Source organism: Oncorhynchus mykiss, chromosome 25, assembly GCF_013265735.2.
Source record: "Oncorhynchus mykiss isolate Arlee chromosome 25, USDA_OmykA_1.1, whole genome shotgun sequence".
NCBI lineage: Eukaryota > Metazoa > Chordata > Actinopteri > Salmoniformes > Salmonidae > Oncorhynchus > Oncorhynchus mykiss.
This window is the reverse complement of record NC_048589.1, coordinates 40,704,712-40,728,913: the sequence shown is the minus strand read 5'-3', so window position 1 is coordinate 40,728,913 and position 24,202 is coordinate 40,704,712. Positions and strand designations below refer to the sequence as shown.

Below are 24,202 nucleotides of genomic sequence, written 5' to 3'. Positions count from 1 at the left end.
AACCCATTTCCTTCCTGTTAATTACGTGTTACTGTTAAACCCATTTCCTTCCTGTTAATTACATGGTACTGTTAAACCCATTTCCTTCCTGTTAATTACATGGTACTGTTAAACCCATTTCCTTCCTGTTAATTACATGGTACTGTTAAACCCATTTCCTTCCTGTTAATTACATGGTACTGTTAAACCCATTTCCTTCCTGTTAATTACATGGTACTGTTAAACCCATTTCCTTCCTGTTAATTACATTAATGTTAAACTCATTTACCTCCTGTTAATTACATTACTGTTAAACCCATTTCCTTCCTGTTAATTACGTTACTGTTAAACCCATTTCCTTCCTGTTAATTACGTTACTGTTAAACCCATTTCCTTCCTGTTAATTACATGGTACTGTTAAACCCATTTCCTTCCTGTTAATTACGTTACTGTTAAACCCATTTCCTTCCTGTTAATTACATGGCACTGTTAAACCCATTTCCTTCCTGTTAATTACGTTACTGTTAAACCCATTTCCTTCCTGTTAATTACATGGTACTGTTAAACCCATTTACCTCCTGTTAATTACATGGTACTGTTAAACCCATTTACCTCCTGCTAATTACGTTACTGTTAAACCCATTTACTTCCTGTTAATTACGTGGTACTGTTAAACCCATTTCCTTCCTGTTAATTACATGTTACTGTTAAACCCATTTCCTTCCTGTTAATTACGTGTTACTGTTAAACCCATTTACCTCCTGTTAATTACATGGTACTGTTAAACCCATTTCCTTCCTGTTAATTACATTACTGTTAAACCCATTTCCTTCCTGTTAATTACATTACTGTTAAACCCATTTCCTTCCTGTTAATTACGTGGTACTGTTAAACCCATTTCCTTCCACTCTATTCACCCGGCAGCACTACTTGACCCTTCATGCACTTTTTATGTTTTGATTTCACCCTGATATGTGTTTTGTCCCTTCTAAATCACTACAACCCTATCTAACCCTAACCCTAACCCTATCTAACCCTAACCCTAACCCTAACCCTATTTCACCCAGATATGTGTTTTGTCCCTTCTAAATCACTACAACCCTATCTAACCCTAACCCTATTTCACCCTGATATGTGTTTTGTACCTACTAAATCACTACAACCCTATATCCTGGCCGTATAAGCCAACAACATCCACCATCATATTCTCCTCCCCCTCGGTCTTTGCGTTGTGTGTAAAAACAACAACAGATAATTGGATTTCTCTCATCACCATGTTAATAGACGTACCATAGTGACATTCTGAACCAGTAAATTACAAAACCTATTTTATACTAAACTTTAACATTTATACCTGTAATAATAATAATAATAAATGCCATTTAGAAGACACTTTTATCCAACGTGACTTGCATACATTTTGTGTGTATGGGCTGTCAGGGGAATCGATAAAACACCTCATTAGATGGCCATTGTCAACAGGCTCCAATACATAAATATTTATGACCTCACTAGATGACCATTGTCAACAGGCTCCAATAGAGAACTATTTATGACCTCACTAGATGGCCATTGTCAACAGGCTCCAATACAGAACTCTTTACAGTGCCTTGCGAAAGTATTCGGCCCCCTTGAACTTTGCGACCTTTTGCCACATTTCAGGCTTCAAACATAAAGATATAAAACTGTATTTTTTTGTGAAGAATCAACAACAAGTGGGACACAATCATAAAGTGGAACGACATTTATTGGATATTTCAAACTTTCAGCTCATACAAGGAGAAGACTGATCAGAGATGCAGCCAAGAGGCCCATGATCACTCTGGATGAACTGCAGAGATCTACAGCTGAGGTGGGAGACTCTGTCCATAGGACAACAATCAGTCGTATATTGCACAAATCTGGCCTTTATGGAAGAGTGGCAAGAAGAAAGCCATTTCTTAAAGATATCCATAAAAAGTGTCGTTTAAAGTTTGCCACAAGCCACCTGGGAGACACACCAAACATGTGGAAGAAGGTGCTCTGGTCAGATGAAACCAAAATTTAACTTTTTGGCAACAATGCAAAACGTTATGTTTGGCCTAAAAGCAACACAGCTCATCACCCTGAACACACCATCCCCACTGTCAAACATGGTGGTGGCAGCATCATGGTTTGGGCCTGCTTTTCTTCAGCAGGGACAGGGAAGATGGTTAAAATTGATGGGAAGATGGATGGAGCCAAATACAGGACCCTTCTGGAAGAAAACCTGATGGAGTCTGCAAAAGACCTGAGACTGGGACGGAGATTTGTCTTCCAACAAGATAATGATCCAAAACATAAAGCAAAATCTACAATGGAATGGTTCAAAAATAAACATATCCAGGTGTTAGAATGGCCAAGTCAAAGTCCGGACCTGAATCCAATCGAGAATCTGTGGAAAGAACTGAAAACTGCTGTTCACAAATGCTCTCCATCCAACCTCACCGAGCTCGAGCTGTTTTGCAAGGAGGAATGGGAAAAAATGTCAGTCTCTCGATGTGCAAAACTGAGAGACATACCCCAAGCGACTTACAGCTGTAATCGCAGCAAAAGGTGGCGCTACAAAGTATTAACTTAAGGGGGCTGAATAATTTTGCACGCCCAATTTTTCAGTTTTTGATTTGTTAAAAAAGTTTGAAATATCCAATAAATGTCGTTCCACTTCATGATTGTGTCCCACCTGTTTTTGATTCTTCACAAAAAAATACAGTTTTATATCTTTATGTTTGAAGCCTGAAATGTGGCAAAAGGTCGCAAAGTTCAAGGGGGCCGAATACTTTCGCAAGGCACTGTATGCTTGAAGGATGCCTTACACACAGCTCAATACATATTTTCTAAAGCCACGCTTTTTCAGACCACAAGACCTATTCAGGAAAATCTGAGGCGACGGTTGCCATGGAAGCCACTGACCTGTGACTTGTTTGTCAGGCAGCGAGGGGATGGGGATGGCGGAACCAAACTTCTCCAACAGGCGCTCATACAGCCAATCAAAATGCTTATACCTGTGATTGACAGGTCTGTTGGTCGTCTGTAGAAAACACAAAAAGAAGAGTCAGAGAAGTGTGTGTGTGTGTGTGTGTGTGTGTGTGTGTGTGTGTGTGTGTGTGTGTGTGTGTGTGTGTTATTAAACAACTAAATTGACCGACGTCAGTTCAATTACTTGAATTCCATTTAGTTTGTATTTTTTTGTGAGCCGTTTAGAAATCAGATCAAGAACAAACTGTGGGCCGCTGGAAGTTGTAGTTTTCAACAGAAAATATTAAACTTAGTTCAGGGCAGAAAACGTGGTAATTAACTACAATGACTACAATCCATTGCGCCTGCCCTGCTCTTCCGGCCCCAGAAAGACACACGAGAGAGGAATGTACACAGCACAACGACAATAGGGATATTGACAGTTCGTTAGGGAGCTGTACCCGATTAATATTTGTAGTACTTGGTAATTAGCCGTCTTGAAAGCATGCCCTATCTACTTTGAAGAACAACTAAAATAGTTTTATCGTCAGACAGCTCTGCAGCATATTAGGTTAGCTGGCTAGCTAGTTACTATTACATATTAGGTAGCTACTGGCTAGCTAGTTACTGTTACATATTATGTAGCTACTGGCTAGCTAGTTACTATTACATATTAGGTAGCTACTGGCTAGCTAGTTACTGTTACATATTAGGTAGCTACTGGCTAGCTAGTTACTATTACATATTAGGTAGCTACTGGCTAGCTAGTTACTATTACATATTAGGTAGCTACTAGCTAGCTAGTTACTATTACATATTAGGTAGCTACTAGCTATCTAGTTACTATTACATATTAGGTAGCTACTAGCTATCCAGTTACTGTTACATATTAGGTAGCTACTAGCTAGCTAGTTACTATTACATATTAGGTAGCTACTAGCTATCCAGTTACTGTTACATATTAGGTAGCTACTAGCTAGCTAGTTACTATTACATATTAGGTAGCTACTAGCTATCCAGTTACTGTTACATATTAGGTAGCTACTAGCTAGCTAGTTACTATTACATATTAGGTAGCTACTAGATAGCTAGTTACTGTTACATATTAGGTAGCTACTAGCTAGCTAGTTACTATTACATATTAGGTAGCTACTAGCTATCCAGTTACTGTTACATATTAGGTAGCTACTAGCTAGCTAGTTACTATTACATATTAGGTAGCTACTAGATAGCCAGCTAGCTAGTTACTAGCCTAGCTAAATAGGATGACTTGTTAATGAGGTTAGATGGTTGGCTGCTACTGCCTGAGCAGAGATGACAGTCCTCAAATAAAAACAACTTAATAAGACACTTGAATGTTCTAAAAATTTGGCTTTGGAATTTCTACAAAAATTTAATTTCTATTAAAAAGCTTAAGCATAATTATTTTTTATTTTTATACAAATCAAAACGGAACCGAACTGAAACGACCTCAAAAAGCACTAATCGCTCAGCACTAGTGTGTGTGTGTGTGTGTGTGTGTGTGTGTGTGTGTGATACTCACGTTGGGTGTGACCTGATATTCTATGTAACTCTTCAGCCCATACATCTTAGAGCCCTTTTTAGGATCAGCCACGACACAGTCAAGAGGAGACTGGGGATACAGCCACACTGGCCCCACATCTCCCATCTACACACACACACACACACACACACACACACACACACACACACACACACACACACACACACACACACACACACACACACACACACACACACACACACACACAAACAATTACTACATTGCTATTACCATCTAGAGTAGCAGATGGAGTTTCCCCCCCATAAATGTAATGCCTTGTAAATGTACTGTTACATAAATGTAGAGTAATGTAATGTTATATAAATAATGTCATCTAAATGTAATGTGAATGTAATATAATGTAAATGTAATGCCTTGTAAAAGTAATGTAAAGTAATGCAGATGGATGTAAAAGTAATTTATTGTAAAGTCATGTCAATGCAATGTTAATGTAATGTAATGCAATGTACTGTAAATAAATGTTAACGTGATGTACTGTAAAGTAATGTTAACGTGGTGTACTGTAAAGTAATGTTAATGTAATGTACTGTAATATAATGTTGATGTAATGTACTGTAATGTTGATGTAATGTACTGTAATATAATGTTAATGTAATGTACTGTAAAGTAATGTTAACGCAATGTACTGCAAAGTAATGTTAATGAAATGTACTGTAAAGTAATGTTCATGCAATGTACTATAATGTCATGTTAATGTTAATGTAATGTACTATTAAGTCATGTTAATGTAATTCACTGTAAAGTAATGTTAATGTATGCACTGTTAATGTAATGTAACGTAATGTTAATGTAGTGTACTGTAAAGTTAATGTAATGTACTGTGAATAAATGTTAATGTGATGTACTGTTAAGTAATGTCCTGTAAAGTAATGTTAACACAATGTCCTGTAAAGTAATGTTACCATAATGCACTGTAAAGTAATGTAATGTAAAGTAATGTTCATGTACTGTAATGTACTGTAAAGTAATGTTCATGCAATGTACTGTAAAGTAATGTTAATGTACTGTACATTAATGTTAATGTACTGCAAAGTAATGTTATGTACTGTAAAGTAATGTTCATGTAATGTACTGTAAAGTACTGTAAAGTAATGTTATGTACTGTAAAGTAATGTTTATGTAATGTTAATGCAATGTACTGTAAAGTAATGTTCATGCAATGTACTGTAAAGTAATGTTAATGTACTGTACATTAATGTTAATGTACTGCAAAGTAATGTTATGTACTGTAAAGTAATGTTCATGTAATGTTCATGTAATGTACTGTAAAGTACTGTAAAGTAATGTTATGTACTGTAAAGTAATGTTTATGTAATGTTAATGCAATGTACTGTAAAGTAATGTTCATGCAATGTACTGTAAAGTAATGTTAATGTACTGTGCATTAATGTTAATGTACTGTAAAGTAATGTTATGTACTGTAAAGTAATGTTCATGTAATGTTAATGTAATGTACTGTAAAGTAATGTCATGTAAATGTGTAGAACAGATGGATGACTCACATAGATGGCCAGTCTGTCTTTGCCTTTGGGCGGTAGTTTAGCCAGGAGGTACACCTCTGGGTTGGGGATCTTAGAGAACGCAAACCTAGTGGAAGAATACGGACCTAGAGTACCAGTCAAAAGTTTGGACACACCTACTCTTTCAAGGGGTTTTCTTTATTTTTACTATTTTCTACATTGTAGAATATTAGTGAAGACATTAAAACTATGAAGTAACACATATGGAGTCATGTAGTAACCAAATAAAGTGTTAAACAAATCAAAATATATTTAATATTTGAGATTCTTCAAAGTAGCCACCCTTTGCCTTGATGACAGCTTTGCACACTCTTTTTTTGAAAAGTTACCAGAATTTTGCAACCCTAGTGAAATGCAACATTTAAAAATAAATAAGTGTGAGTGTTTGTGTGTCTTACTTGTTGAGGGATATCTTCATGTGTGTGTGTGTGTTGCGGCCTGTCGCCTCTCCTTCCTCCTCGCCTGTAGTTTCTCCATAACCCCCTGTTGATCTGGCATCATCCCACTCTTCGTCCCACTCACCATCATCGTCATCATCACCTTCACACGCACAAACGCACACGCACAAACAAGGACATTATAAAAAAACAACAACTAATAAATGCAACATTACAAATACAACAACACATTTACAAACATCTTGTGTGTCTGTGTGTGTCACCTGCATTCTGTTGAGTCTGCGCGTATCCCTGGGTGTCCCATCCCCCGGCTGTCTTGTTGGTGTAAGCTCCTCCCCCAGACCAAGGGTTGTCACCGTTAGCAACCTGCAAACAACAACAGCAGCAGTGAACTCTGGGAAATGTTTCACAGAGCTGCTTAAAAAAAAAGAAGACTGCTTCAGCCTGTTCTGTTTTAAAGGCTAAGTGGCTTGATGTTTTGAAGTGGCGTGGCTCTAACCAAGGCAGTCGTAATGGCTAAAGTGTGTGTGTGGTGCATGCTGTCCTGCTTTTTACAGTTTTAATGGCTCAAGCGGGGACAGAGCAGGTACCTGGATGTTTGTGTGTGTTTTAATGGCCCAAGCGTGGACAGAACTGGCCTTGGGCCTACAAAAGAGAAGCTCCAACGCCATGCTAACGACCATTTCCCCTTCCTGCCTGACTATAAACATCTCTCTCTCTCAATTTAAGGGGCTTTATTGGCATGGGAAACATACCATGGGGCAAAAAAGTATTTAGTCAGCCACCAATTGTGCAAGTTCTCCCACTTAGATATATGAGAGAGGCCTGTAATGTTCATCATCGGTACACTTCAACTATGACAGACAAAATTAGAAAAAAAATCCAGAAAATCACATTGTAGGATTTTTTATTAATTTATTTGCAAATTATGGTGGAAAATACGTATTTAGTCACCTACAAACAAGCAAGATTTCTGGCTCTCACAGACCTGTAAATTCTTCTTTAAGAGGCTCCTCTGTCCTCCACTCGTTACCAGTATTATGGCACCTGTTTGAACTTGTTATCAGTATAAGAGACACCACAACCTCAAACAGTCACACTCCAAACTCCACTATGCCCAAGACCAAAGAGCTGTCAAAGGACACCAGAAACAAAATTGTAGACCTGCACCAGGCTGGGAAGACTGAATCTGCAATAGGTAAGCAGCTTGGTTTGAAGAAATCAACTATGGGAGCAATTATTAGGAAATGGAAGACATACAAGACCACTGATAATCTCCCTTGATCTGGGGCTCCCCGCAAGATCTCACCCCGTGGGGTCAAAATGATCACAAGAACGGTGAGCAAAAATCCCAGAACCACACAGGGGGACCTAGTGAATGACCTGCAGAGAGCTGGGACCAAAGTAACAAAGCCTACCATCAGTAACACACTACGCCGCCAGGGACTCAAATCCTGCAGTGCCAGACGTGTCCCCCTGCTTAAGCCAGTACATGTCCAGGCCCGTCTGAAGTTTGTTAGGGAGCATTTGGATGATCCAGAAGAAGATTGGGAGAATGTCATATGGTCAGATGAAACCAAAATAAGAACTTTTTGGTAAAAACTCGTCGTGTTTGGAGGACAAAGAATGCTGAGTTGCATCCAAATAACACCATACCTACTGAGAAGCATGGGGGTGGAAACATCATGCTTTGGGGCTGTTTTTCTGCAAAGGGACCAGGACGTCTGATCCGTGTAAAGGAAAGAATGAATGGGGTCATGTATCGTGAGATTTTGAGTGAAAACCTCCTTCCATCAGCAAGGGCATTGAAGATGAAACGTGGCTGGGTCTTTCAGCATGACAATGATCCCAAACACACCGCCCGGGCAACGAAGGAGTGGCTTCGTAAGAAGCATTTCAAGGTCCTGGAGTGGCCTAGCCAGTCTCCAGATCTCAACCCCATAGAAAATCTTTGGAGGGAGTTGAACGTCTGTGTTGCCCAGCAACAGCCCCAAAACATCACTGCTCTAGAGGAGATCTGCATGGAGGAATGGACCAAAATACCAGCAACAGTGTGTGAAAACAAAGGGTATATAACAAAGTGTTGAGTTAAACTTTTGTTATTGACCAAATACTTATTTTCCACCATAATTTGCAAATAAATTCATTAAAAATCCTACAATATGATTTTTTTTTTTCTCATTTTGTCTGTCATAGTTGAAGTGTACCTATGATGAAAATTACAGGCCTCTCTCATCTTTTTAAGTGGGAGAACTTGCACAATTGGTGGCTGACTAAATACTTTTTTTGCCCCACTGTATGTTAACATTGCCAAAGCAAGTGAAATAGATCATAAACAAAAGTGAAATAAACAATAACAAATGAACAGTAAACATTACACTCACAAAAGTTCCAAAAGAATAAAGACATTTCAAATGTGGTATTATGTATATTTACAGTGTTGTAACAATGTGCAAAAGTACAAAAGGGAAAATAAAATAAACATAAATATGGGTTGTATTTACAATGGTGTTTGTTCTTCACTGGTTGCCCTTTTCTTGTGGCAATAGGTCACACATCTTGCTGCTGTGATGGCACACTGTGGAATTTCACCCAGTAGATATGGGAGTTTATTGAAATCGTATTTGTTTTCGAATTCTGTGTAATCTGAGGGAAATATGTGTCTCTAATATGGTCATACATTTGGGAGGAAGTGCAGCTCAGTTTCCACATCATTTTGTTGACAGTGTGCACATAGCCTGTCTTCTCAAGAACCAGGTCTGCCTATGGCAGCCTTTCTCAATGGCAAGGCAATGTTGGTCACTGAGTCTGTACATAATCAAAGCTTTCTTTAATTTAGAGACAGAGACCGAGTCCCTCTCTTTCTCTCTCAAGCCCCATAACTTATAGTAATGAAGTGGTGTGTACCTGAGTGTTTGTGCTGTTGCTGGACTCGGGGCTGTAGGCATTCGGATAGGTAGCTGTCTCTGGTGTTGTGGATGACACCGCACCAACCTGAGAGATGAGGGGGGATTGTAATAATCATCCACATTTTGACTTTATCTTTACCCCCTAAGGACAAAGACAGTAGTCATGGCTATCTTTCCCATGTCTGCAGGATGCAAACATCACTGTTTGTACTACAGGGATCACAGTAAACGTACTTTGCAAAGACACAGTGTTGCTTTAGGGTCACACTGTTAGCGACATTTAGTCAAGTTTATTTTGGCGTGGTACTTGGGATGTTCAAAACATTTTCCAGAGTTCAACTTTGATCTTTGCAGTGCTACGGCTCCCCAGTGATGTCACGTAGGTCAACAAAACACAAAGGCGGTGTGATGGGGTCTCACAAAGACTACTCGACATACTAGCCCTGTATGACTGAGGAATGCCGCGCGCACACACACACACACACACACACACACACACACACACACACACACACACACACAAGCTTGAACGATAAACCGCCTTCCTTTTACCGAAGCATTTTGTGTTACCGAAGCAAGTTGTTAATTTTCCGTGATTTTGATACACAACGTTCTAGTTGACTGATAAACAGTTTCTATCTCCAGGCTATCAGACTGTTAAATAGTCACCGCTAGCCGCCCAGAACCCTGCCCTGAACTTAGTTACTGTTACTAGGCCGCTACCACCCGGTACTCTACCCTGCACCTTAGAGACTGCTGCCCTATGTACATACATACATACACACATGGAACACTGAGAAACTAAATGCATTCAACTGAAATGCGTCTTCCGCATTTAACCCAACCCCTCTGAATCAGAGAGGTGTGTCTTCCACAATTAACCCAACCCCTCTGAATCAGAGAGGTGTGTCTTCCACATTTAACCCAACCCCTCTGAATCAGAGAGGTGTGTCTTCCACATTTAACCCAACCCCTCTGAATCAGAGAGGTGTGTCTTCCACATTTAGCCCAACCCCTCTGAATCAGAGAGGTGTGTCTTCCACATTTAACCCAACCCCTCTGAATCAGAGAGGTGTGTCTTCCACATTTAACCCAACCCCTCTGAATCAGAGAGGTGTGTCCTCCACATTTAACCCAACCCCTCTGAATCAGAGAGGTGTGTCTTCCACATTTAGCCCAACCTCTCTGAGTCAGAGAGGTGTGTCTTCCACATTTAACCCAACCCCTCTGAATCAGAGAGTTGTGTCTTCCACATTTAACCCAACCCCTCTGAATCAGAGAGGTGTGTCTTCCACATTTAGCCCAACCCCTCTGAATCAGAGAGGTGTGTCTTCCACATTTAGCCCAACCCCTCTGAATCAGAGAGGTGTGTCTTCCACATTTAGCCCAACCCCTCTGAATCAGAGAGGTGTGTCTTCCACATTTAACCCAACCCCTCTGAATCAGAGAGGTGCGGGGAGGGGGGGGGGGGGGGGGGGGGGGGGGGGGCTGCCTTAATCGACATTCACGTCATCAGCGCCTGGGGAACAGTGGGTTAACTGTCTTGCTCAGGGGCAGAACGACACATTTTTACCATGTCAGCTCGGGGATTCGATCTAGCAACGCTCCTACCCGCCAGGCTACCTGGTCACTTTAATAACATTTACATACTGTATTACCCACTTCATATGTATAATACTGTATTGTAGTCCAGTCCCATCCTATATACCGACTGCTGTACACCCCTTTTCTAGTCACATACTGGCCATATACTGTCCCGGACTCTGACATTGCTTGTTCCAATATTTCTTAATTATTTTATTTTAATGTTTTGGATCCGCGTGTATTGTTTTGTACTGTTAGGTATTAATGTGCTGTTGGAGCTAAAAACACAAGCATTTGGCTAGTTATTAATGTACTGTTGGAGCTAAAAACACAAGCATTTGGCTAGTTATTAATGTACTGTTGGAGCTAAAAACACAAGCATTTGGCTAGTTATTAATGTACTATTGGAGCTAGGAACATATTCCAGACCTGCCAACCCTGTCCAACTTTTTAGACTACAAGACGCGTGCAGCAAATTGGAGAAAACTCGCAAATCTTGTGTAAAGGCATTTTAGAAGCATTGCCTCTAGAGCAGACACCAGACACTAATTTACTCTTCATCACACAGTCTTCTAAACTCCCGACTCCCTTTCAAGCCAAGATGTTTATATTTATTTTTGATTATACTTTTGTAATGCTTTATGTGACGTGGATCATAATTACAGTTTCAGTCTATCAGGTTGCGTGATCCTCGTCATGTTACGTGGAAAATAACAACTAACGGGAAGCAGAAATTAAATGTATATCGCACTCGCACATATGCGAGCAGTCATTTTTCATATTTGTATTTAATTTCTTTCACTAGCAAATGAAAGTGAACTGCTGGCACTTTAGAGCCCACTGAATGTTCATCTTCCGTTCGCTGACGTTAGCTTGAAACAATCAGTGTTTACCTTTCCACAACACACGGAGTCGAAAAGGGATTCGTTCATTTCTGTACAGCTGACAGTCGGCAAACTCAGCATCACAACAAACAGCAGGGGGGGGGGGCAGACACGGGGCAGCTACGTCCAATAAGGATGTATTCATCTCCATGTCCGTGGACACAAACTCCGTACATGTCTATTGGAGACCAATTACTTTATTAAATATTGATTACAAATTGATTGCTCTGGTTTATGCCAAAAGTTTAAAGAAAGGAATATAGATACCATTATAAATGAGACTCAAACAGGATTTATGAAGGCCCGTCACATCAACTCTTAACATTCGTTTAGTCTTGGACCTTATAGATTATTCAGATGCAATTGACTCCGATGTGGTTGTCTTTTTTTGGGTGGGGGACTTCTGTAAAACCTTTGACACAATTGAACATGAATTTCTCTTTAGGTCACGTAAACCTTTTGGATTCGGTGAAAATATTTATCAACGTCATTCGCATGTTCTACAAAGATATAAATAGTTCTGCGTTACTAAACCTTAATACGTCCAAAATATTTAGTATCAACAGAAGTGTACGACAGGGATGCCCTATTTCGCCATTTTTATTCATTCTATCTCTAGATATTCTGAATAATGTACATTTGTATGGCTTAACTATTTTTTAACAAATAAATAAAAAATGTCCCAACTGGCTGATGATACTACTCTTTTTTTAATAAGAGACCATGCCCTTAATGCTATTACTGCATGTTCTATTGCATCAGGTTTAAAACGGAGTTTTTCTAAATGTGAAACCAACTTACACAGAGAGGAAAACATTTCTAGGAACATGCTTATTCCTGACATTGTCTGGAAAAATGCATGGTTAAGGTCTTACAAATATTGTATACCAAACAAAGTTAAGGAAGTGCACTTTAACATTTGACATAAAATAGAATTACATGAATATATATTATTGAAAATGTTTGGGCTATTGATGATATCTGCGTTTTCCCGTGAAAAAAAGAAGGTGAGAATCTGTCTCACTCGTTCTTTTGAATGTAAATTTGTGTCAGAATTTTGGGAGAACAAAATACTTAGTTACCATTATGAACACTACCCATGTTTTTAACATGAAGGATATAATATGTTACCATTATGAACACTACCCATGTTCTACATGGAGGATATAATATGTTACCATTATGAACACTGCCCATGTTCTACATGGAGGATATAATATGTTACCATTATGAACACTACCCATGTTTTTAACATGAAGGATATAATATGTTACCATTATGAACACTACCCATGTTTAACATGAAGGATATAATATGTTACCATTATGAACACTACCCATGTTTTTAACATGAAGGATATAATATGTTACCATTATGAACACTACCCATGTTTAACATGAAGGATATAATATGTTACCATTATGAACACTACCCATGTTTTTAACATGAAGGATATAATATGTTACCATTATGAACACTGCCCATGTTTAACATGAAGGATAAAATATGTTACCATTATGAACACTGCCCATGTTCTACATGGAGGATATAATATGTTACCATTATGAACACTGCCCATGTTTAACATGAAGGATATAATATGTTACCATTATGAACACTGCCCATGTTATACATGAAGGATATAATATGTTACCATTATGAACACTGCCCATGTTATACATGAAGGATATAATATGTTATCATTATGAACACTACCCATGTTTTACATGGAGGATATAATATGTTACCATTATGAACACTGCCCATGTTCTACATGGAGGATATAATATGTTACCATTATGAACACTGCCCATGTTTTACATGGAGGATATAATATGTTACCATTATGAACACTGCCCATGTTTTTAACATGGAGGATATAATATGTTACCATTATGAACACTGCCCATGTTTTTAACATGAAGGATATAATATGTTATCATTATGAACACTACCCATGTTTTACATGGAGGATATAATATGTTACCATTATGAACACTACCCATGTTTTACATGAAGGATATAATATGTTACCATTATGAACACTGCCCATGTTTTTAACATGAAGGATATAATATGTTACTATTACAATGATAACAAGACCATTGAAATTATTGTGATTTTTTTATTTATTATTGTTGCCAAATACTTTATACACAAACAAAAATTCCAAAATGTTATACCAAAATTACACATATTTTTTGATTAAATTTAACTATCTTATTAAAACATTAACCCATGTGAAAAACAACAAGAATTACATTTTCCTGAATCATTATAATAAGATATTTTCAGTGTGATTACAATTGCACTATAATTTTTATATGTTTTTATTATTTAATTGATATTTTTTGCATGTTTTAGTATTTTCTTGTTAATACCTGTGTTTTGTTTTGTATGGTGTAACAATGTCAATTGTTCATCTGTATTATGAATTGAAACAAATAATAAGTTGCAACTCGAGAATCGGGATGTTACATTTACTCAGTGGAATTATTTTTTAATAGAATGTTTTAATAAAATCAAACTCGGGCCCTATTCATTTCTGCGTACTTTTAACTCGGCTCTCGTACCTGCGTGCATGGACAGAGCTCGGCGTAGATGGGACGCAAAATGTGTGCATGTTGGTAGGTCTGATAATAATTTAGCTAGGTATTAATGCACTATTGGAGCTAGGAACATAAGCATTTAGCTAGGTATTATTGCACTGTTGGAGCTAGGAACATTAGCATTTAGCTAGGTATAATGCACTGTTGGAGCTAGGAACATTAGCATTTAGCTAGGTATTTGCCTGTCCCTGTTTCGCTGTCTGTTGCTATGTTAGCGAGCCACTCTCACCCCCCTCTCCCCACTGTGTGCACAGAGGAGGGAGTGATGCATTCTGAGAAGCACAAGCATATGACCGTTGCTAAATATGCAAAATACTGTTTTGAAAGCAACTACTGTTGTTCTGGATACAGAGAGAAGAGTCACAGCTTTCTGTGACTATATTGTTTATTTTTCACCTCTAAATATTGAGTTCATGGCACCACTTTACAACCAGAGTAGGCTGTAGTATGGTTTTAAAATGGTGACCAAATAGGCCTACCAGTAAACATGTATCCATTAGCTAAAGCAAAGCTATACATGCCCTGGCACCACAGACAGCCTACAGTTGAAATTAGAAGTTTACATTCACTCTGGAAAATTCTGGAAAATTCCAGAAAATTATGTCATGGCTTTAAAAGCTTCTGATAGGCTAATTGACATAATTTGAGTCAATTGGAGGTGTATCTGTGGATGTATTTCACGCAGCCGTCATAACGCTCAGGAAGGAGACGCGTTCTGTCTCCTAGAGATGAATGTACTTTGGTGCGAAAAGTGCAAATCAATCCCAGAACAACAACAAAGGACCTTGTGATGATGCTGGAGGAAACGGGTACAAAAGTATCTATATCCACAGTAAAACGAGTCCTATGTTGACCTAACCTGAAAGGCCGCTCAGCAAGGAAGAAGCCACTGCTCCAAAACCGCCATAAAAAGCCAGACTACGGTTTGCAACTGCACATGGGGACAAACATCGGACTTTTTGGAGAAATGTTCTCTGGTCTGAGGAAACAAAAATAGAACTGTTTGGCCAAAATGACCATCGTTATGTTTGGAGGAAAAAGGGGGATACTTGCAAGCTGAAGAACACCATCCCAACCGTGAAGCACGGGGTCGGCAGCATCATGTTGTGGGGGTGCTTTGCTGCAGGAAGGACTGGTGCACTTCACAAAATAGATGGCATCATGAGGAAGGAAAATTATGTGGATATATTGAAGCAACATCTCAAGACATCAGTCAGGAAGTTAAAGCTTGGTCGCAAATGAGTCTTCCAAATGGACAATGACCCCAAGCATACTTCCAAAGTTGTGGCAAAATGGCTTAAGGACAACAAAATCAAGGTATTGGAGTGGCCATCACAAAGCCCTGACCTCAATCCTATAGAAAATACGTGGGCAGAACTGAAAAATCGTGTGCGAGCAAGGAGGCCTACAAACCTGACTCTGTTACACCAGCTCTGTCAAGAGGAATGGGCCAAAATTCATCCAGCTCATTGTGGGAAGCTTGTAGAAGGCTACCCGAAACGTTTGACCCAAATTAAACAATTTAAAGGCAATGCTACCAAATACTAATTCAATGCATGTAAACTTCTGACCCGGGTAAATTCAGTCCAGTCAATTCAGAAAGTAAAGCAGATTCCAAAATCCAAATGTTCCTAATTAAAAAGCATTGAAGAGAATTGGAATTTCAGTGTACTTCCTTAATTGACTGGAATGTATATGGAGTTTAACCCAAACCTGGGACCTTAATGCAGGGAAACTTAAATCCGTTTTACTACATTTCCACCAGTATGTTCAAATGTGCAACCACAGGGAGAAAAAAAAAACTCTAGACCACCTTTACTCCACACAGAGACGCGTACAAAGCTCTCCCTCGCCCTCCATTTGGCAAATCTGACCATAATTATATCTATCCTCCTTCCTCTTTACAAGCAAACAAATTAAAGCAGGAAGCACCAGTGTCTCGATCAATAAAAAATTGGTCAGATGAAGCAGATGTTAAACTACAGGACTGTTTTGCTAGCACAGACTGGAATATGTTTCGGGATTCTTCTGATGGCATTGAGGAGTACACCAGTACACCAGTACTGTACACCAGTACTGTACACCACATCAGTCACTGGCTTCATCAATAAGTGCATCGAGGACGTCGTCCCCACAGTGACTGTACGTACACACCCCAACCAGAAGCCATGGATTACAGGCAACATCAGCATTGAGCTAAAAGGTAGAGCTGCCGCTTTCAAGGAGCGGGACTCTAACCTGGAAGCTTATAAGAAATACCGCAATGTCCTCCGATGAACCATCAAACCAGGCAAAGCGTCAATACAGGATGAAGATTGAATCGTACTACACCGGCTCCGACGCTCGTCGGATGTGGCAGGGCTTGCAAGCTATTACAGACTACAAAAGGAAGCACAGACGAGAGCTGCCCAATGACCCGAGCCTATCAGACGAGCTAAATTACTTCTGTGCTCGCTTCGAGGCAAGTAACACTGAAACATACATGAGAGCATCAGCTGTCCCGGATGACTGTGTGATCACGCTCTCCGCAGCCAATGTGAGTAAGACCTTTAAACAGGTCAACATTCACAAGTTTGCAGGACCAGACGGATAACCAGGACGTGTACTGCGAGCATGCGCTAACCAACTGGCAAGTGTCTTCACTTACATTTTCAACCTCTCCCTGTCTGAGTCTGTAATACCAACATGTTTCAAGCAGACCACCATAGTCCCTGTGCCCAAGAACACGAAGGTAACCTGCCGAAATGACTACCGATCCGTAGCACTCACGCCAGGCTGTGTCAGAGGAAGGCCCTAAAAATTGTCAAAGACTCCAGCCACTCTAGGCATAGACTGTTCTCTCTGCCACCGCACATAAAGTGGTACCGGAGTGCCAAGTCTAGGCCCAAGAGGCTCATAAACAGCTTCTACCCCCAAGCCATAAGACTCCTGAACATCTAATCAAATGACTACCCAGACTATTTGCATTGCCCCCCACCCCCCCTCTATTACACTGCTACTACTCTCTGTTATTATCTATGCATAGTCACTTTAATAACTCTACCTACATGTACATATTACCTCAATTACCTCGACTAACCGGTGCCCCTGCACACTAACCCCTATATATAGCCTCGCTATTGTTATTTTACTGCTGCTCTTTAATTATTTGTTACTTTTATTTCTTATTCTTGTATTGCTTTTTTTTTAAACTGCATTGTTGGTTAAGGGCTTATAAGTAAGCATTTCACTGTAAGGTCTACCTACACATGTTGTATTCAGCACATGTGACAAATAACACTTGATTAGATACGTAGTGAATTATTCACACTGTTTTGGTGTGTAATCCGTAATGAACAGACACACACTAACCTGTAAGTAGTCTTCTGGCACCAGCCCACTTTCTCCTCTGGAGTTCTGAGCCTCTATCCATCCTCCACCAACATTCTACAAAGAGAGAGGAGGGGCAGAGAGAGGGAGAGGAAGAGAGAAGAGAAGAGGGAGGGAGAGGAAGAGAGAGAATGGGGAGAGGAAGAGAGAAGAGGGAGAGAGAGGGAGAGGAAGAGAGAGAAGGGGAGAGAGAGGAAGAGCGATAAGGGGGAGAAAGAGGGAGAGGGAGAGAGAGAAGGGGGAGAGATAGGGAGAGGAAGAGAGGAGAGGGAAAGAAAGAGAGGGAGAGGAAGAGAGAGAAGGGGAAGAGAGGGAGAGGAAAAGAGAGAGAGAAGGGGGAGAGAGGGAGAGAGGAAGAGAGAAAGGGGAGAGAGGGAGAGGAAGAGTGAGAGAGAGAGAGAAGAGGAACAGAGAGAAGAGGTATGAAGTTATTCATCAGAGCCTGGACAGAAAAGTGTGAAATGTAACTCTGTAGTATTTCAGGTGACTTTGGCCAGCCAGTCAGATCCTGTGTGTACCTGATTGAGGACGGTGACAGTCTCTCCTTCTCTGACTGTCAACTCGTTATTTCCTGGTTCAGCACTGAAGTCATATATCACCTGGGCCTGAAACAGAGCACACACAGTGATGACCTCGGGACCACTCTGAATGGTACTGTAGGACGTAGTCATAGGACACAGTGATGACCTCAGGACCACTCTGAATGGTACTGTGTACACACACACACACTGCCTCCCTCTCTAAAACACTGGCGCTACAACCTACAAAAAGCAGTTCACAGTAGAGACTGGAAGATAAACATGTAAATACACACATACATACATACATACTGTACATACATACATACATACATACTGTACATACATACATACTGTACATACATACATACATACATACTGTACATACATACATACATACATACATACTGTACATACATACATACATACATACTGTACATACATACATACATACATACATACATACATACATACATACATACATACATACTGTACATACATACATACATACATACATACTGTACATACATACATACATACATACATACATACGTACTGTACATACATACATACTGTACATACATGCATACTGTACATACATACATACATACATACATACTGTACATACATACATACATACATACATACATACATACATACATACTGTACATACATACTGTACATACATACATACATACATACATACTGTACATACATACATACATACATACATACATACTGTACATACATACATACATACATACTGTACATACATACATACTGTACATACATACTGTACATACATGCATACTGTACATACATACATACATACTGTACATACATACATACATACATACTGTACATACATACATACATACATACATACTGTACATACATACATACATACTGTACATACATACATACATACATACTGTACATACATACATACATACATACATACTGTACATACATACATACATACATACATACATACATACATACATACTGTACATACATACATACTGTACATACATACTGTACATACATGCATATTGTACATACATACATACATACATACATACATACATACATACATACTGTACATACATACATACATACTGTACATACATACATACATACATACTGTACATACATACATACATACATACATACTGTACATACATACATACATACATACTGTACATACATACTGTACATACATACATACATACATACTGTACATACATACATACATCCATACATACTGTACATACATACATACATACTGTACATACATACTGTACATACATACATACTGTACATACATACATACATACTGTACATACATACATACATACATACTGTACATACATACTGTACATACATACTGTACATACATACTGTACATACATACATACATACATACTGTACATACATACATACATACATACATACATACATACATACATACATACATACTGTACATACATACATACATACATACTGTACATACATACATACATAAATACATACATACATACATACATACTGTACATACATACATACATACATACATATTGTACATACATACATACATACATACATACTGTACATACATACATACATACATACTGTACATACATACATACATACATACATACTGTACATACATACATACATACATACATACATGCATACATACATATACATACATACATACATACATACATACGTATTGTTTAATCTGTCTCTGCACATGGCATCAATCCATATCTTGTATGACATTGGTTCAGTTTATAAACATGTTCTCTTTTAGTCATACAAGTTATTACTCTGAAGTCTAAACTACACTTCAATTAAACCCCCCCAATAGCGCATATGCTGTATGACAAAAAAAAGAAGCTAAATTAGCGTTGTCTACCATTCGATAAAGCGCACCATGACATGCTGAAGAAACTCTCCTACCTGCATTGCCATCGTTGCAGGATTTACAGTCGTTTTCCACTCAAAAACGTCCCGGTGAAAACACCCCGCATCAAAACAATCCCAATGTAAACAAAGCAGACGGAGGCTACTCCAGCTCAAAACGATCCACTCTGGCGTATCTTCTTACAACTATGTTGTTACAACGTACGTGCTATTCTGCAGAGACGATTTCTCAATTTTCTAGGACGACAATTGCCTAATTTTCACCTGACAGAATAGTTTGTTAGTAATTTTGTATCCCCGCCGTAAAGAGCGACAGGGTGAGGAAAGGGGCCACTTCCTCCAAGCAGAAATGTAGAACAAGTAACAGGGGTGTGGATACGTGCCGCGTTCAAGTACTCGTCGGAGTCTACGAAACTCGGAAATGTCCGACTTGCTAACCTGTTGTACATATACACGTGCCGCGCGTTCAACCTATTAACAAGTCGGACATTTCCTAGTTTTGTATTTTCGAATAGCACATGAACGTGGCAACAGTCGGACAGACAATTGTGTTTATTTTCCTTTAGCTGCTCGGTCATAGGTTTGACTGAGTAAATACACCGAGTAAAGACAACCATTCACAGATCAGGAACTCTCAACTTCTTAGTGAGAGATGGAAACTATGTCAACAGGCAAAAGGGGAAATATTAGCCTAAATTAATTGATGCAAATGTCAACTGCAAATTATTTGTGACCTTGTTAAGAGAGGTAATTCATATTGACTGAGTGATAATCATGGGTTCTGGTGAGACCTTTCAAATGCAATAAACTAATGATATGAACTATGAACTAAAGACCATGTGTGGATATTCTCCATCCGGTCACAGTCTGAGCTAACAGGTAGGCTAGGCTAGCAGGTAGGTAGACTTGGCCAACATGCAAGTAGATTAGGCCAACAGGTAGGCTGTTGGCTAGGCTAACAAGCAGGTAGACTTGGCCAACATGCAGGTAGGCTAGGCCAACAAGCAGGTAGACTAGGCTAACAAGCAGGTAGACAAGGCTAACAAGCAGGCAGGCTAGGCTAACAAGCAGGTAGACTAGGCTAACAAGCAGGCAGGCTAGGCTAATAAGCAGGTAGACTTGGACAACATGCAGGTAGAAAAGGCCAACAGGTAGGCTAACAAGCAAGTAGACTAGGGCCAACAGGTATGCTAACAAGCAAGTAGGCTAAGCCAACAGGTATGCTAACAAGCAGGCTGGCTAGGCCAACAGGTATGCTAACAAGCAGGTAGGCTAGGCCAACAGGTATGCTAACAAGCAGGTAGGCTAACAGGTATGCTAACAAGCACGTAGGCTAGGCCAACAGGTATGCAAGGCTAACAGGTAGGCCAGGCTAACAGGTAGGCTAACAAGCAGGTAGGCTAGGCCAACAGGTAGGCTAGGCCAACAGATATGCTAACAAGCAGGTAGGCTAGGCTAACAGGTAGGAGAGTCCTAGTAGGTCTATTAGACTACTTGTTATAAGCATGTATGAATCTTCATGTCTATTTAATAGGCTGTGTTATGTCGTTTTTTTCTATGCGTCAATCTGTCAAATGCTGTTTTACAGAAGAACCGCAAATTAAAGGGTGTTTCCGAAATGGCTGTTCCAATCAGTCCGGGTCTGTATTTGATACTGAAGCTTGTGTCATGGGCGGCGCTACAATGCCACGGGGCTGTGAACGGCACCGCCTCTGAACAAAGCGACTCTGTTGTAAACAGCTGAACCTGTCGGTCTGTGCAGGATTGAATGGGCGAAGGCCGCCCTCTAATGGTGGATAATTAAAATACAGTGCCTTGCGAAAGTATTCGGCCCCCTTGAACTTTGCCACATTTCAGGCTTCAAACATAAAGATATAAAACTGTATTTTTTTGTGAAGAATCAACAACAAGTGGGACACAATCATGAAGTGGAACGACATTTATTGGATATTTCAAACTCTTAGCAAATCAAAAACTGAAAAATTGGGCGTGCAAAATTATTCAGCCCCTTTACTTTCAGTGCAGCAAACTCTCTCCAGAAGTTCAGTGAGGATCTCTGAATGATCCAATGTTGACCTAAATGACTAATGATGATAAATACAATCCACCTGTGTGTAATCAAGTCTCCGTATAAATGCACCTGCACTGTGATAGTCTCAGAGGTAAGGAACACACCAGGCAGGTCCGAGATACTGTTGTGAAGAAGTTTAAAGCCGGATTTGGATACAAAAAGATTTCCCAAGCTTTAAACATCCCAAGGAGCACTGTGCAAGCGATAATATTGAAATGGAAGGAGTATCAGACCACTGCAAATCTACCAAGACCTGGCCGTCTCTCTAACAGATAGACTAGAATAGAAGCACCTGCATTGCTTGCTGTTTGGGGGTTTTAGGCTGGGTTTCTATACCGCACTTTGAGATATCAGCTGATGTAAGAAGGACTATATAATATATTTGATTTTTGATATCTGTGATTCCTTATTATTTTACATGACAAAGAGGCATGTTTGAATCGACTATCTGAACGTTACAACATGTTGCTGCCTTCAAAGCACTATTATTTACTATCATTATTTAAATTATATTCTGTTTGTTGTGACAATATCTCTGTACCCAGATCACCTCCCGCTCTAGCTTTGAGGCACCAGAGTTCTCCATACCCTGAGTCAGAGTTTCCCATACACGATGGGCACTAGGCCAGAGTTCACCATACGCGACTGGCCAGGGGTCAGAGTTCCCCATACACGATGGGCACTGGGCCAGAGTTCCCCATACACGATGGGCACTGGGCCAGAGTTCCCCATACACGATGGGCACTGGGCCAGAGTTCCCCATACACGATGGGCACTGGGCCAGAGTTCCCCATACACGATGGGCACTGGGCCAGAGTTCCCCATACACGATGGGCACTGGGCCAGAGTTCCCCATACACGATGGGCACTGGGCCAGAGTTCCTCACACCTGACGGGCCCTGGGCCAGAGTTCCCTATACCTGACGGGCCATGGGCCAGAGTTCCCTATACCTGACAGGCCCTGGGCCAGAGTTCCCTATACCTGACGGGCCATGGGCCAGAGTTCCCTATACCTGACGGGCCCTGGGCCAGAGTTCCCTATACCTGACGGGCCATGGGCCAGAGTTCCTCATACCTGACGGGCCCTGGGCCAGAGTTCCCTATACCTGACGGGCCCTGGGCCAGAGTTCCCTATACCTGACGGCCCTGGGCCTGAGTTCCTCAAACCTGATGGGCCATGGGCCTGAGTTCCTCATAACTGACGGGCCCTGGGCCTGAGTTCCTCATACCTGACGGGCCCTGGGCCAGAGTTCCCTATACCTGACGGGCCATGGGCCAGAGTTCCCTATACCTGACAGGCCATGGGCCAGAGTTCCTCATACCTGACGGGCCCTGGGCCAGAGTTCCCTATACCTGACGGGCCCTGGGCCAGAGTACCCTATACCTGACGGGCCCTGGGCCTGAGTTCCTCAAACCTGACGGGCCATGGGCCTGAGTTCCTCATAACTGACGGGCCCTGGGCCTGAGTTCCTCATACCTGACGGGCCCTGGGCCAGAGTTCCCTATACCTGACGGGCAATGGTCCAGAGTTCCTCATACCTGACGGGCCCTGGGCCAGAGTTCCCCATACCTGACGGGCCCTGGGCCAGAGTTCCCTATACCTGACGGGCCCTGGGCCTGAGTTCCTCATACCTGACGGGCCCTGGGCCAGAGTTCCCTATGCCTGGCGGGCCCTGGGCCGTGACCATGCGTATGCACAGCCGTGACCATGCGTATGCACAGCCGTGACCATGCGTATGCACAGCCGTGACCATGCGTATGCACAGCCGTGACCATGCGTATGCACAGTGGCAAGTGGTAAAAGTAAAGATACCTTCATAGAAAAGGACTCAAGTAAAAGTGAGTCACCCAGCAGTAAGAGTAAAAGTAAA

The 24,202-nt window shown here is 40.6% G+C and overlaps 1 protein-coding gene across 3 annotated transcripts in view; it reads right to left on the bottom strand.

Moving 5' to 3' along the window:
- The window catches only part of snx9a (sorting nexin 9a), a 52,552-nt gene that overhangs the window by 12,826 nt on the left and 15,524 nt on the right, over positions 1 to 24,202 (bottom strand). The window contains exons 1-9 of one of the 3 annotated variants that reach the window (XM_036962283.1): positions 20,297 to 21,024; positions 18,332 to 18,418; positions 17,796 to 17,870; positions 9,366 to 9,452; positions 6,722 to 6,824; positions 6,459 to 6,600; positions 6,043 to 6,127; positions 4,499 to 4,624; positions 2,911 to 3,028 (exon numbers count right to left, since the gene is read on the bottom strand). In XM_036962283.1, the coding sequence (XP_036818178.1) occupies positions 2,911 to 3,028; positions 4,499 to 4,624; positions 6,043 to 6,127; positions 6,459 to 6,600; positions 6,722 to 6,824; positions 9,366 to 9,452; positions 17,796 to 17,870; positions 18,332 to 18,418; positions 20,297 to 20,308 (835 nt within the window). In that variant the 5' untranslated portion in view covers positions 20,309 to 21,024. Of the gene's footprint in view, positions 1 to 2,910; positions 3,029 to 4,498; positions 4,625 to 6,042; positions 6,128 to 6,458; positions 6,601 to 6,721; positions 6,825 to 9,365; positions 9,453 to 17,795; positions 17,871 to 18,331; positions 18,419 to 20,296; positions 21,025 to 24,202 lie in introns of those variants that run through there. The other 2 variants (XM_036962282.1, XM_036962284.1) reach the window with 2 other exon arrangements.